Source organism: Eublepharis macularius, chromosome 1 (genome assembly GCF_028583425.1).
Source record: "Eublepharis macularius isolate TG4126 chromosome 1, MPM_Emac_v1.0, whole genome shotgun sequence".
Lineage (NCBI taxonomy): Eukaryota > Metazoa > Chordata > Lepidosauria > Squamata > Eublepharidae > Eublepharis > Eublepharis macularius.
In genome coordinates this window covers 180810704-180824569 of record NC_072790.1, presented here as the reverse complement: position 1 = coordinate 180824569, position 13866 = coordinate 180810704, and the positions used below count along the sequence as shown (strand labels likewise).

General features: G+C 41.6%; 1 protein-coding gene across 2 annotated transcripts in view; it reads right to left on the bottom strand.

Annotated features, from left to right (window-relative positions):
* The window catches only part of CDC42BPA (CDC42 binding protein kinase alpha), a 326855-nt gene that overhangs the window by 272821 nt on the left and 40168 nt on the right, over window positions 1–13866 (bottom strand). For both annotated transcript variants that reach the window (XM_054979352.1, XM_054979361.1), the window contains exon 2: window positions 4218–4309. In XM_054979352.1, the coding sequence (XP_054835327.1) occupies window positions 4218–4309 (92 nt within the window). The remainder of the gene's footprint in view (window positions 1–4217; window positions 4310–13866) is intronic.

Sequence of the window (13866 nt, the reverse complement as noted above, 5' to 3'; positions counted from 1 at the left end):
GAGTGATGGCAGGGTAAGGTGGCTCACCCTACCTGAGGCATGACATGGTGGCAGAGGTGGGATGGACTAATTTTGGACCCTGGTAAGGCAGAGTGACATTTGGCTTTGGCAAAAACAAACAAACCTTTTTTTTGCTTTTGGCTTAAGGAAGCCGTATTTGCTGAAGGTGCTTGCAAGACCAAGTAAAGGTCTGGTAAAGGTGTGGTGAAAGAGGGTTTTATTTATGTTTTAGCTGTCGGGTCAACCGGATAGTGAAGCTAGAATAGGTAGTACATGCTCCTCTGAACTGGGAAGACAAAATCAGAGGACGCGCCTGTTCCTAGAAGCAAGACCCAAGCAAGGGCTGCTGGGGCCATATCTGAGAAGGATGAGACAGCCAGAACAATGGATTCCCTGAGTGAAGAGGTCTTGCGTCTCCAGCTGCAACTTAAGCAGGCAGACCTTGAGCTAAAGAAAATGAAGCTTGAGAATGAAAAAGAGAGAATGAGGCATGAGCTTGAGATGGCTACGCTCGCAAAGGGGTCGCCTCCTCCAGATGCCATGGTGAAAGAGGACCATCGGAAGTACCCCTTGTACAAGGAAGGAGAGGACATTGAGGCCTTCCTGCAGAATTTTGAACAAGTCTGCATTGACTACAAGGTCCCCCCAGAGCAGTACATGGCAAAGCTGAGACCGCACTTGAGTGGTGTCCTGGCTTCAGTGTCCGGTCAGATGGAAGGCGAAGAGAGAACAGATTACAAGCTGTTCAAGCAAAAAGTGAGAGAGAGAGTGGGATTCACCAAGGAAGGGGCCCGAAAGCGCTTCAGAGAGATCAGGCTTGAAGGTAAAGAGTCCTACCCACAGTTAATATACGACTGGGAAAAGCCTATGACTTGTAGGTAGAAGTTGCAGAAGCCAAGACGCTGGCTGATGTCAAGGCCCTGATGTGCATTGACCAGTTCCTGAATCTTCTTCCTGAGCACATTTGGTGCCCGCTTGTGGACAAGAGTCCTTCTACCCTTCAAGAAGCAGGCCAGTGGGCAGAGCGACTGGCAGAATCCTATGGAAGACAGAGGTACAGCATTCATCGGGACTGGCATAAGAGGGAGTCTCCTAAGTCCCCACCCTGGTCCAGAAAGCAGCCAGAAGAAAAATGACAGCTGTCCCAGCAACAGCAACCTGTTTTCTCAAGTGCTGGTGGGAAGTCGCCCACGGTGGAGAAGAAGGTGCCATGATGCTTTACGTGCAACCAGTTGGGCCACTTTCAGAATAAGTGCCCCAAGGCCGGGACTGACATACACCACATGATGCCAGAGAGGCCTCAGACTACTTTGCCTGCATTTGATCCAGAGTATATTCCCCAGCACCACTGGAAGGTGGTCATGGTGGATGGCTGTGAAGTTGCTGCTTGGTGAGATACTGCTTCTCTCCTGACTACTGTGCATCGCTCTCTTATCTATCCCAAGTATCTCCTCCCGGGAGAAGAAAGGAGGGTAAGGCGCCTGCATGAAGCAGAAAGTATTGTACTGCCCATCGCCCAGGTACCGATTACCAATAAAGGTTGGAATGGACTATGGAAAATTGCTGTGCACAATTATACCCCAGTGGCCACGTTTGTGGGAAAAGACTAAGCAGAGCATGTGTTCCAGTAACCAAAAGAACACGAACTACAGTCGGCAGAACTTGAGGCCAACCAAGAGGGAGATGTGTACACGCGGTTTCTGAAAGACTTTACAGACGTTCCAGAGGAACTTGGCAGATGTGCCGGAAACTACGTAGGGGTGTTAACCCGCAGCCAGACTAAGAAGCTGCAACCAACTGAATCTGCACCAGTGACTCCTCCAGACGTTGTGGCAACCCCTAAAGAGGTAGACTCTCCTCCAGTGACCTTGGCTGCTTTCCAGAAGGAGCAAGAGGAAGACACAAGTCTTGAGGAAGCCCGTGAACAGGCAAGGAAGGATCTTCCCCTCAGTGCAGTCACTTGATCCCGGTTTGTGATGGACAGAGGCTTGCTGTACCATGAGTCCCTTCGACCAGGTGACCAGAGTGGTTGGAAGCCACATCATCAGTTGGTGGTACCAGTCCAACATCACCTCCGACTTATTAGCCTCGCCCATGATCACCCCGGCAGCCATTCGGGAGTAAAAAGAACCAAAGACCAGCTAAGACAGCAGTTTTATTGGGAGGGGATGGGCAAGGACATTTCCAGGTTTTTCCTGTCCTGCGAGGTATGCCAGACTGTGGGGAGAGCCGTGGATAAAGGTAAAGCCCCACTTCAGCCTCTACATGTGATTGGCACCCCTTTTCAGAGAGTGGCTGTTGATGTGGTGGGGCCCTTGCCAAATAAAACCCCGTGGGGGAAACAATATATATTGACTATTGTAGACTTTGCAACTCGCTAGCCAGAAGCTGTGGCTCTTAGCCGTATTGATGCCAATGCTATTTGCCAAGCCTTGGCAGATATATTTGCAAGTGTGGGTTGCCCCTAGAGGTTCTCACAGATGCTAGGACCAATTTTCTTTTGGGGGTGATGGAGAAGCTGTGGCACAGCCATGGGGTTCAGCACTTGGTGACTCTCCCCTATCATCACCAATCAAATGGGTTGGTGGAAAGGTTCAATGGGACCCTCCGGGAGATGATTAAGAACATTATAACCGCCCATTCCAATAATTGGGACTTGGCTTTGCCTCAGCTCCTTTTTGCCTACCGGGCAGTTCCATACTCCAGCTTGGGATTCTCCCCATTTGAACTGGTCTATGAAAGGGAAGTCCGTGGACCTTTGGAATTGGTGAAACACTACTGGTAGGGTTCCCTACCTTCCCCAGAGACTAATATTTTGGACTTTGTGAACAAGCTTCAGAACTACCTAAAGGAAACTTTAGCGCTAGTCCATAATCAGCCGCACGAAACCCAAGGTAAACAGAAAACCTGATGTGATAAAAAGGCCAGGGAGTGGGTTTACCAAGCTGGTGACTCAGTTATGGTGCTGAAGCCTATAAAGAGCAATAAAATGGACTCTTCCTGGGAGGAGCCTTGCCAGATCAAGGAACACATGGGGGAGGTGAAATATGTAGTCCAGTCACCAGACACAGACCTTCCTCGCCGGGTTTATCATGTTAACTCCTTAAAGCCCTATCATTCTCAGGAAGTTATTGCTTGCCATCTTACCCCAAAGCTGGCAGAGCACAGACCAGATCCCTGGTTGCAGACTGCATCAATGGGGATCCAGATGGCTGGACCCCATGATTTGGTTGGGGTGTGTGTGTCATGATCTGGCTGTGCCAGGAAGGCCTAGCAAGGCCTCAGAAGCCTGTTAGCAGTGGGAGTAGGCCTGCTTATGATTCCCAGGAGCTCCTGGCCCGTTTTGGTGCCCTTCTTGGCCAATCAGAACACAGGGGGATGGTGCTATATAAGTCTGGGAGGAAAAAAGCCTGTGTTCTTTGTCCCAGGGAGCAGGACAGAGGAGGTTTCTGCTAGAGGGACAATCCCTCATCTAGGTAGGGTGAGAAGGCAGGCCTGGTAGACAGAGGGACAGTGAGTTCAGTTGCGCTAGGGCCTTATTTTTATTTTACTTTCACCCATCTATTGTTGCTAATGCACCTTGTTTGCTTGTTTGATATTAACTGACCTCCTTGTAAATAAATCCTTTTGTTAGTTGTTACTCTGCTGGGTCCTCACGCCTGTTTACTGGCCAAGCTACGGAGATCAGAAAGATTGGGAGGGTACTCTGGGCCTTCCGAAGGGATCCTAAATCCCAGAGTGGTGGCAGCGTAAGGTGGCTCACCCTACCTGAGGCATGACAGATACAAACCGAATTATTCAAAAGGGCTTTTTACTCAGACAGGAGGGCTAGATAGTCTAGAAAGATAGGTTGCTTTAAATATGTACTCCTATATACTTACTACCTGTGCTTCATGTTGTCTAATGTCAGTTCTAGAGCTGATTATGTTCTATTTCAGCATTTCTTCACCTCTATATTGGATCCTTGCTAATTCTATGTCTTTGTAAACTTGCATTTATTTACCCTATGGCATTGTTTATGGAAATGTCATTGACACTGTATGGAAATGTCCTTGATACTGATTGTACTAATCTCACACTATGTTCTCCTTGAGTCTCAGTGGGAAAGGTGGACTATAAATGACATAAATATATAAAATAAATACTATGTTTCCACGGTTATGTTAACATTTTACTAGAGAATACTGCTGGCACATTTAGATCCAAGAAACCCTTACCTCCCCAAAGGCTCCTCGGCCAATCACCTTCAAGATTTCAAAGTCTTCTTTATGCAATCGCATCTGTTTCACTTTAGAAGTAAAAGGCTTGGCTAAAACAAAGGGAAATAGTAATTAAAGCGAGTATATGATTCAGATTTTAGAACAATTACTACAGTACGTACAGCATAACATGATACCTATTTTAAACTAACACAGGTTATATAAATTTGTTTTGTATCAAGAACTGAATATCTACAGAGGAATCTAAGATGTCTCTAACATTCTATGAAGCATCCATATAGTACATTATTAATGGTTTGTGGTAATATTCAGTAAAAAACTGGAACTATCACATAAACAGCCACTGAAAATAACCAGTCTTCCTCTCACCTAATGCAAGTGCAAACTGCCCCCCCCCCCCCGTGAGATGATTCTGACACATGGCCTCAGATTTTCAGAAGATAAGTCTTTCCCTTTAAAACATCTATACAAGGCTAAATCAGCTTGCAAGGTAATTTCTTACCTGAAGTCTCCTTTTAAAAAAAAATGAGACTTTTGATCTTCCTGCCTGAAGATCAAAAGTAAGAACTGGTTTGTTATTTGGAATAAGTACTTGTCTCCTTTAGCTTCATCTCCCCATCCCACCCTCACACCCCAGGCTATTGGAACTACAACTGAGGCAGCAAAGCAACCCTTTTGTTCAGGACTGGCTACAGTTTGTCATGTTTTTAAATGAACTGTTGCTGTTACCCACCTACAACTTTTACTAGATATCTGAGAATTCTGAATTACAGCAGAGTAGGAAAAACATTTTACATATGCTCAGAAGGCCTCTAAAGGGGGGGAGTGCAGAGTCCTAATAAAACCTGAAAGAAATTAAACATTTATTTATTCACTTAGAATGTTGCCATGCCACGGAAGGGGAGGGGTCAAGGAAAGTACAAGGAAAACCATTTTGTGGATTGCTGCTATAGATACCTCTTCATTCACAGTGCCAATGAGAGCTACACGAAGCCGCATAACTGCAAAGAAGTAAACAGGGTTGCCAGGGGCACCACTGACCAAAGCAGAAGTGCAGGGGGCTGGCAGGGTGCCTCCTTTACTTTCCTGTAGCACTGGGAAACAGAGGAGCTACAGGGTATGCTGAAGCCCAGCCCTGTTTGGAGGTGATTTTTACTGAAGAGCGCCCTGTGGCTTCTCCGTCGTGCTGGAAAATGATGTCATTTTCCAGCACAATGAGGGAACATGTGCACATGCTTCTCTTCCCCTGTACTTTCCCCCCTACTGGCCAGGTAAGTGAGGCCAGGGGGCAGCAGGTGGGGTGGTAAGCCTAAATAACTATGATGTATGTTACCATCTGAACAGAACAGAATTTACCATATCAGAAACAAATATAAGACACTTTATTAATGTGTCCTGTTATCTGTTGATTGTGCTATACAAGCTAACTAGAAAAGAGAGAAGTTACCAAAAATTAGTACAACTTTTAGAACCAGGGATTGCTCTGATTTTCCTTTCTTTTCTTTGCCAAATTGTTTTTAATCAACATTTTTGTATCGCAATACATTGAAGATAAACTTGGTGACCTCATAACATTTAATTTTATTTCATAGCCTCCTGCCTATTTTCAAAAGGAAAAAATACTTTGAAATATAAAAGAGAACATATTATGTTAGCCCAACATATACTGAGAAACCAACATGTTTGATGCATCATAGAAAACATATTATAAATATACAATAAAAAATCATTCATTCAGGATTATGTAAAACTCCATGTGTTTCTTGGGGATATCTAAAAGCATATGAGGAAGCTAAACACTTCTAAATCTCATTAATGCATTGGAATCTCATTAATGAATAGGAATCTTATCATCTTGAGTTGAATGGAAGAATGGTGGAATATAAATGGCATTAAGAACAAATAATATTTGACTTAAATTCATCTGAATACCTGGGGATAGGAGGAAACAGTTTTCCATTTTTCAAATTAAAAAAATGAGAAAATTTTGAGATGCTGATTAAATAGAAAATGATGAATTAAACTGTTCAAATATAATGCTTTAAAATGTTCCAACAGTTGTTTCCTTGCATGAATTGATTTCTAATACTTACATAAAACGAACTACAGTATTGGTCAATAATTATTCCTATATTTATCTTCTACAGCACGTAAAAGAAATTGATCTACATTTAGAAATAACCATACCAAATAAAGTAATAAGCGTACTGTCAAAAGGTTAGAGAAACTTGTTTCAACCTGTGCAAGGTTGGTTTTGGTTTTCCAATGTCCATAAAGATGAATGAACATTCAGAAATGAAAGCTACTGGTCTTTCAGAAACTGATACTAATTAGAGAAAGAAACTGGATAACAACATTTTGAAGGATATGTTGTTTATAGCTCAAATGACATTTTAATGATTGATGTTGCTAATTTTGCCCACAACTACTATGATAGACACAACTGTGTGGGATGATATATTACAGAACAGATACGTGTTATTGTAAAATTAACTCAATATTCAGATTTACTGATAGTTCTTAATTTGTTAATCTGAGATATTAGAAACAGGCTTCAAAAGATACTTTTTATAGTTTGTGGTGCGTAGATTAACCTTACTTGTTATTTAAAGCAGGAAAATGCTGGCTTTATGGAGGAAATACATTTTCTAAGTACAAATAATAAAAACTATTTTGTTTACTACAATGTTATTACTATTTTTAACTCTTTCCCCACTTACGATCCTAACTGGAACAAACTAAGATATAGTTGAAACTTCCTGCTTCATCTCTAAGTTTAGATATTAATTGCAATAAGATGGAACCCATGAATATTCATGGGGGAGGAGAAATACAACACACACCCCATGCTGACTCCTGTTCCCATCTTTCTTATTCCGGCTCTATTTCCACTCCCTTCCTTCCCTCTGGCTCCACATCCCCCAACCATCTCTTTCTCCCACTTAACCCATCCCTTCTGTCTCCAATTCTTCTCTGCTGACCTCTTGTTCCCCCCATGCTCCTGACTCTTGTCCCCATTCCCTGCTTTCCTTCTCCTCACGTACCTCTGCATTCTCCTTTTTATTGTCTTTGTTACTGCCACTAGGGATGTACACTCTGGTATTTTCGGCCCAGTAATATACCCCCAAAACACCTTATCAGTATTTTCTGGGTATCTTCTAGATCAAAATCAGATATACATGTATTTCAATCCCATTTGTTCCTGGAAATATTCAGGAAGATCTGGGAATTGTTAGGGCCAGCATTTTAAAGGCTGCAGCAGCTTGCTTTTCTTCCTTCTGCAAGTTTAATGTACAAAAAAAGGAAGGGGGGAAGGGAAGTAGTTCTCACAGGCAAATGGCATCACATGTTAAGGGGAGCTAAACTGTCTGTCCAATAACAACGGTTCTTTCATAACCTACAAAAAATCTGGCCTCCTGACTGCAGCTTCAGGGTGAGATTTTTTTGCAGTGGGTGCTTTTGGCTCTTCTAGTCTGTGCCTTATTTCTGCTGACAGGTTCGTTCAGCTGGAATTCTCTGGCTTGGCATTGGTTCTGTTGGGCTTTTGGGGGTCTTTTAGTATCGGGAATCTTTTGGTCAGTTGTTACTCTTGTATGTTTGGCTAAAGCTTCTTTGTCCTGGAGAAAGGATTGAATTTTTTCCCCCCATATGAAACAATGGAGCTGGGAGCACCTTGTTCAAGCTACTCCAGCCCTTCTCCCTAGCAGAGGTTCCCCCTAGGGAATAATGAACTTGGTTAATTTTGGAATCCTAAAATTAAAAACTGGAACTCAATACCAAACTGGTATTGGAAAATGTGAACATAGAGGAATACCATACCAATATTTATGGCCTTCCTGATTCCTGAATCTGAAAAATACTCTTTTTTTCCTGCATACCCCTGTGATGGACCTATCAACATATCTGGATATTAAACTTTATAAAACTGAAAACACTGAACTCTTTAATACTCTACTATTATACATATAGCATATTAATTGTTGCCAAAATTATTTACATTTAAACCACGAATACTGAAAATTAAGTATATGTCTACTGTACAGTATACATAAAATTATTTAATGCTGAAGACTGTCTTTACACAAAAATGTTCATATTACCAAATTTGAGTAAATGGGTAAAATCTCATTCATTCAAACTCTTCCCCAAAATTCCCGAGTTTCATGTAGGGTTGCCAGTCCGCTGGTGGAGGCGGGGGATGCAGTGGGGGAGAAAGGTCTGGGGAACGGGTCTGGGAGGTAAAATTCCTCCCAATCAAGCCTGCAACAGGCATGCTCCCAGTGGGGGCGCAAGACATCACTTCCAGGAGTGACATCATTGTGCTCACTGCAGTAATGGTCCCACATTTCGCTTAGAGCCAATTTGGACCCCGAAAGAATCAGCCCAGTGCAAAGTAAGAACCCAGTCCACTCCTCTCCCCTGCCAAAGAGGGTAAGCGGACCTGGCAACGCTACTTTCATGCTATACATTTGTGTGTGAAAAACCTTGCTTTAAGAAACATCTTATATGAGAAATATTTTATAGGAGTTTATTTCTGAGTGCACCCTAAAATTTCTATCTGAAAAACAGGAAAATGTCCTTGAAAAAAATGGGGGGACCTTTTTTTCTGAAATTTTCTATATTTTTTCCCAGGCCTTCACAACGGTAAACCTGAGCAGGATTCTGAGTAGACCTGCTTAGGACTGATAACTAGGTCTCTAAATTTCATGAACCTTTAATGTCCTTTAGTATAGTTAATGTTGCTTTATGCACTTCAGGCCTTCAATTTACAAGAACTGGTTGCCCCAAGGTTTCCGTTTATGATTTACGTATGAATTAATAATGTTCTTATAAAGCACAGTTACTTATATGGCAAAACTTCAAATCACAGATAAGCTCTTAACTAGGATTATATTAGTCATACTGCTGCAGAACTTTAAAGTGACCAGATGCAAGTCGCTAGTACTTTAAATGGGCATATTAAAAAAGTGAATTTTTGGCAGTTACCTCTTCTATACAACTATGAAAAGATACAAGAAATCTCACAAAATGGAAAGATGAAAACAAAACATTCAACTCTTAAGGAAACTGAAACATTTATGTTAAATGCCCTGAAATACTTTAGCTCTAAGGTAAACTACATGCAGGCTTGAAGTACAGTTTAGTTATAAATTAAGATGGATTTAGAGAGAATTAGTGTAATTAAGAATCCTTGCTTTAGCTGTGCTTTCTACTCTACTTAATAAAGTTCTCTCACATCTCATGGCCATTCCAAAGTTATGGGGTTTGCTTTATAAATGTGACATGTCAACAAAACAGAATACTTTTTACAAAAGACACATTTTTAGCACATACGAAGATAGAACTTTGGCTCTTTAAGTATGAACTTCAGAATATTCAAAGGTTCTGAGAGGAATACTGGGAGAAAAAATTTAGAGTTGTTGTGCTACTGCTGATTATTTATGGTGCTGACATAAAAAGATCTTTAAACATTTGGATATCTTTCCCTAGCCAGCAGGCAAGGCAATATGAGACTCAAGGTTTTATAAAAATAATTAATTCCCTAGGCGTTTTATTTTTAAACAGCTTCCGTGACTGAGAAGCCATTTTGCTAATAATAATGTTCCACCAATGTGCATGGTATTTCCAATGTACAAAGTCCCTACCCCACAGAGCTTACAATATACAGTCTGAGACTGTGAAGACAAAACAGTAAGAAAAGGGTGGTGAAGAAGATAAATATAGGAATAAATAGGATCAATACATAAATGTAACGTGATAAACAGTAGAACTACCCCCAGCCCCCAATTTTACATATAAAATACCCAACTTATGAATAAGCTGCATTCCAGTAGTTCATTTGTAAGTAAAGTGTTTGAAATTGGAACACATAGAGATACATGTAATACATGGTGGTTTGACTTCCAGGTTAGACTATTTAAGCCTATTTACTGGCCCTCCAGGGCAACTGGTTGGCTGCTGTGTAAAACAGTATGCTGGACTAGAGGGACTACAGGTCTGATCTAGCTGGTTCTACTTATGATTTTGTATTCTTAACATATAAAGGCTTTGTCTGTCTCCATTCATTGTTTAGTCTCCATCCTTGCTTCCTGAATGTCTCTTCCCTTCACTCCCACACACCAAGCTCCACTGTCATCCTCCTTGGTTTTTCATTGCCCCTCCCCTCTCTCCCCCACTGCCAGTTCTGAAGCGTGTGAGTCACTTCCTGGTCTCTGCAGCATTTGTAAGGACAGACTGGTTGTAACTTGGACTTTTGTAAGTTGGAGACTCATTGTACACTGGTGGACTATGACTCATGAAAGGTATTGTGAGGTCACAATGAATAATTAATTGAAAATGACAATTCAGTGTACAATAGTGATGAAAGAGGCAAATTATATGTTAGGGATTTTTTAGGAAAGGGGTTGATAAAACTGGTAATATTTTAACAGTGTTGTCACATTTTAAAAACTGTGTAGAGTTTAGGTTGCTTCATCTCTCCCCTAAAAGTATTACAGAATTGGGGAAAGTGCAGAAAATGACAATCAGAATTATTAATGTTGCAGAACCTTTGCAAAAAAGAAAGGTTAAGTAGTTTGGGACTTTAGAGAAAGAAGGACCAAAGGTTTATATATAGGTTTATAAAACTGCACATGAGATGGAGAAAGTGGATAAAGGGAACTTTTTCATTCTCTTCCATACTACTAGAATTCAGGGGTACCCAATGAAATTGAGCAGTAGATTCAGACAAAATGAAGAATATATTAATTTAATGAGTAATTAACTTGCAAAATCACTGCCACGGGATGCAGTGATGGCCACTAGCTTAGATGGTTTTAACTGTATTTATATGTTCTAATGACTATTGAGCATTTTATTGTAACACGCCCTGAGCCTGTTCGCAGGGAGGGAGGGCTATAAATCAAATCAAATCAATCAATCAAGATTAGACAGATGCATTGACAATAGGTTCATCATGACAACTAAATCGAATGATTAGTTGTCATTAGATAAACAACTCTCTGCTATAGCAGTCCTGGCCTCCAGATGCTACTTGTAGGCCTTTCAGGGGCATCTGGTCAGCCACTGTGTCAAACAGAATGCTAGACTAGATAGACCAACCATTTGATTCAACTGAGCTGCTCTTATAATCAAGACATCTACCTAATATATAGGCAACCCAAACCTATGGATTTATATAGTTATATTTTTTATCAACTGGGATATTCTGCCACCATTCATAAGACAATGGCATGTGATCCTATCTTGTGAACTAGACTTGCAAACATTTAATTCTCACTCTCACCACCATTACTGTCCCCATTCAACACACAGTTCAGAAATCAAGTTTGCAATTTGGGCAGGAGCTAAAGGGGGTTGCTGGACCTGAAATGCACTGCAGAAGGACCAAGATTAAGGTTACCAGGGCGCACAGGCAGGAAAAACATGAAGAACTGCTCAAGGCAAACAACAGGCTTAGCAAAGGAACTCACAGAATGACCAAAACAGGGAAAGCATCATAAATAGGGAAGCTCTGGAATTTTTAGAATAGATGACAAGGCACAACCAAGGAACTCCAACCAAAAGATACAGATCAGCCCTTCAGCCTGCTCTTTCCTGTTACGATGGGGTGGGTGGGCAGTAATGATAGCCAGGGCAGTCAGCCCAGAAAAGGGCAGAGGAATGATTTCTGTCATACAGAGGGGCATGAACTCAACCCATTCCATAAGACTGGTTTCTGGGCAGATATTCACTGCAACTGTGAATCTGAAAAATCAACCTGCAATGGAAAAGGCCACATAAAATCGCTACAGGCTCTTCATGATTAGGCACAGTCACTAACACCACAAGACTTGATACTGGAGTTATGGAAATGCTGTTACAGTCCAGTAGCATGGCAATGAAGTGTGAGGAGTTCCCCTCTGCAACCTTGCTCTGCTCTTTAATATGATTGTGTCATAAGAAAAAGAAAAAAAATTAAGTGCATCTTCCAGTAAACATCACTTTAAATAAAAGGGAATAAGAGGAATTTCATTCACAAGCTCAAGCTGTCAAAGGCAAAACAGTACCAAAAAAAGGAAATGGAAAGAGAAGGGAAGGGAAAGATACACACTTTCCAAAAAATTGTACATGTGCATGCATACACACAGAGAAATTTTTATGGAAATGGTTGCCAATTTTCTGTTAGCAGATGAAGAAAAGCTTTATAGTCTGCAGCAACAGCAGATGGATAACAGAAAGCTATTTAAACCAATGCTATAAGGGGGGAAAAAACCACAGACATCATCCCCAGTTTTAACAGCTATTATTTTGTTTTAATTCTTTTGGAATCATACTTCACATACTTTTCCTGACGAAGAGAATGCGCCAACATCTGTGAGTGAAACTCAAAGGGAAACATTATATAATTTGAAGGACAATCACAGGTTCCTGTCTTTTAATCTTTATACTACTAAAAAGCAGGTTAAGGCAGCCACAAAAAACATTTTCTGTAACCTCACACTAGCCTTGAAGATGGATTCCTACCTCGACATCACCAATCTGGCCACCTGGATCCATGCTATGGTAACATGAAGACTTGACTATTGCAATGCACTATACATAGGTCTCCCATCTAAACTAACTAGGAGACTCCAGTCACAGTATACTACCTTAGCAAAACGCTGAGGTTCAGCTGTTATCAGGAATGAGCAGAAGCACGAATATCACCCCCATCCTGCAGTCACTCCATTGGCTACCTATCAGTTACCGTGTTCAGCTTAAGGTATGGGCTATCACATACAAAGCTCTTCATGGCCTTTGTCCTGTATACTTGCACCAAGGTATACTGCCTCTCTATGTTTCTCCGCGGCAGCTTCGCTCATCTGAACAGAGTCTCCTGCAGGTGCCACCCTGCAGATGGACAAAATCAACAGCTGCCCATACATGTGCATTCTCTTTGGCAGCCCTCACCCTATGGAACGGCCTTCCTGAGGATGTCAGGAGAGTCCCCACTCTCCTGGCTTTCTGCAAATGATACAAAGCTGAATTATTCAAAAGGGCATTTTTACGCAGATAGGAGGGCTGCATTGTAGGGAGATGATCTCAAAGAGAAGCTTCAGTAACAAAATAGGGACCATAGACTTCACCGCTATGTTGCCTTACATCCTATCTGTTGCTTTAAGTATCTGCTGCTATGTACTACCTGTTGATTTAAATGTGATCCTACTGCGTTGTTTTATGCTGTCTAATGTCAGTCCTAGAATTGTTTATGCTCTGTTTCAGCATTTCCTCAACTCTGTTTTGTATTTTTGCTAATGTTATGTCTTTGTAAATTTGCATTTATTTACCCTACAGCATTATTTATTGAAGTATCCTTGATATTGACTATACTAATCTCATACTATGTAATCCGCCTTGAGTCTCAATGAGACTCAAGGTCTGTTGCAGGGTGACTCTGCTGGCCGATTCATGATTGTGAGTGAGAAGTCGTTTAAGGTTGGGGGGCTGTCTGTAAGCAAGGAAAGGTCTTCCACCCAGGGCCTCTGAGAGAGAGGTATCATTTTCCAGGATGGGTTGTAGCTCACTGATGATACGTTGGATGGGTTTGAGCTGGGAGCTATAGGTGACAACCAGTGGTGTTCTGTTGTTAGTTCCTTTAGGTTTGTCCTGGAGCAGACTGTTTCTG